This window comes from Populus trichocarpa, chromosome 14, assembly GCF_000002775.5.
Source record: "Populus trichocarpa isolate Nisqually-1 chromosome 14, P.trichocarpa_v4.1, whole genome shotgun sequence".
Classification (NCBI taxonomy): Eukaryota; Viridiplantae; Streptophyta; class Magnoliopsida; order Malpighiales; family Salicaceae; genus Populus; species Populus trichocarpa.
This window is the reverse complement of record NC_037298.2, coordinates 4,508,717-4,510,543: the sequence shown is the minus strand read 5'-3', so window position 1 is coordinate 4,510,543 and position 1,827 is coordinate 4,508,717. Positions and strand designations below refer to the sequence as shown.

At 42.7% G+C, this 1,827-nt stretch overlaps 1 protein-coding gene across 1 annotated transcript; it reads right to left on the bottom strand.

Annotated features, from left to right (window-relative positions):
• LOC7488905 (AT-hook motif nuclear-localized protein 22) lies at positions 1-1,827 on the bottom strand. Its single transcript, XM_002320030.4, has one exon. The coding sequence runs from the start codon at positions 1,256-1,258 to the stop codon at positions 356-358; it is 903 nt and encodes a 300-aa protein (XP_002320066.1). The 5' UTR covers positions 1,259-1,827; the 3' UTR covers positions 1-355.

Below are 1,827 nucleotides of genomic sequence, written 5' to 3'. Positions count from 1 at the left end.
TTTTTGGTTGCCTTTGAAGAATATTGAAGATAAATTATTTGGCAAGTTACCAGAACTGCAACTGAAAATGAAGGGAAATAGAGATAATCGTAATGTCATATCCTGATGATATGCTGCTTCATCTTCAAGCTAAATCAAAGAGCTACTAATATGATAAACACCAAACCCGCGAAAAAAAAACCCACAAATTTGTACATCCTTCTTCAATCAAAGGCAGCTGAACAACACGATCAACAACATCTTAGAAAGATACCTAACTTTTAAAGCATACAAGAAGAAGAAGAAGAATGGAGATTGATGACTTAGAAGTTAATTCAGGAAACAAAGAGAAAACCACAAGTTTGTTGTTTTGTTACTAATAAGGAGGGCGGCCGCCTGTGCCCCAATAGGCCTCAGCTGGAAGTTGCACTGAATTTAGTAGATTCTGTGGCAACCCTTGAAAGAGAGATGTCTTCGGATCTTGCATTAGTTGCTGCTGCTGCTGATTCTGTTGTTGCTGGCCGATATTATTAATTCCTGGTGACCCCAAAGGTCCACTTCCGAGCATCGGTGTTTGCGACTCAATATCCTCCTCCAAAGGCAGCCTCTCATAAGCCGCATTACCAAAAGAAGCAGCCATAACCACCACCGGTCCAGATGCTAGAAGTGGGCCAGCTACACTTCCTCCAATAACTTGGCCTTGACCACCAGCTAGATAAACTGTCAATCCTGAGGCAGCTGGTGGAGCTGGGGGTGGCAAGAACGAACCTGAAAGTGATAAAATCTCAAATCTTCCATGTAAGGTAACCACCGCGCCCGGGGAAGCTGGTTGCTTAAGTGTTACATTTGTTACTGTTCCGGTTCCACTCAAAATGCAAACCCCTCTTTGCCTCCTCCTTGCAAAAGTTGATACACTCTCCATGATATCGCTACCGGTAGCGATTTCCATGACATGGGATCGAAGGGCATTTGCGCTATCTCTTGTGATTATGATTGGTGGCTTAGGCTTGTTCTTAGACCCAGCAGGTCTACCTCTTGGTCTTCTACTGATTTCTCCTTCTCCACCACTGCTTGAAGGGACCAATTCAAGGCCTTCAACTGTGTTGTTGTTATTGTTGATTTCATCGTGCTCTCTCTTTTGACCACGGTTTAAGTCACCGTTACCACTTTGTTCATCTTCAGAATTCTGCTGTTGGTGGTGTTGAAATTGATGTAGATGAAAATCTCTTGTGTGGAAAGGAGGAGGAAGAGGACGCCCATGAGCTGAAACCGGATCCATTTTTTTGGTATCTTGAAAGCAAACCTAATTAAATTAGCTGAAACATGCAAAAACTAGCCCAAGAAATTGAGAGAGAGCTGTGGAGAGATTCTTGGCTGGTTCCTGATTTGTCCCTTCGCTTCCTTTTTGGATTTGTTTTCTTTGGTTGTCCTGTAAATGGATTAAATCCAACAGAAACCTTCACAAAAGATGGAAAGAGATGGGTCTCTTAAGCATCAGCCACCAAAACATATAACTGGATCAAGCCCATCTTGATCTCTTTCCCTCTCTCTATGTGTTTTTTTTCTTGAAGCTATAATTTCGAAGTGTGCAGCGAGTTACTATCCTAAGAAGATAGAGAGAGCTGCTGGTTAAAGTTTTGGGAGAAATGAACAACAAAAAAAGCGAAAGCTAGGTGATGAGAAAGAGAGAAGGTCTTCTTCTTGTGTTTTGGGTATGGAACTATAGATAGATAGGGTATTGTTGGGTTAGGGTTAGGTCAAGGGCGGTTAATACCATCGGGTCGATGATAGATGGGTTTTGTTTTGGTAAGACAGCGTGCGCATGGGCTGTGTGTGGGTCCTACTGGT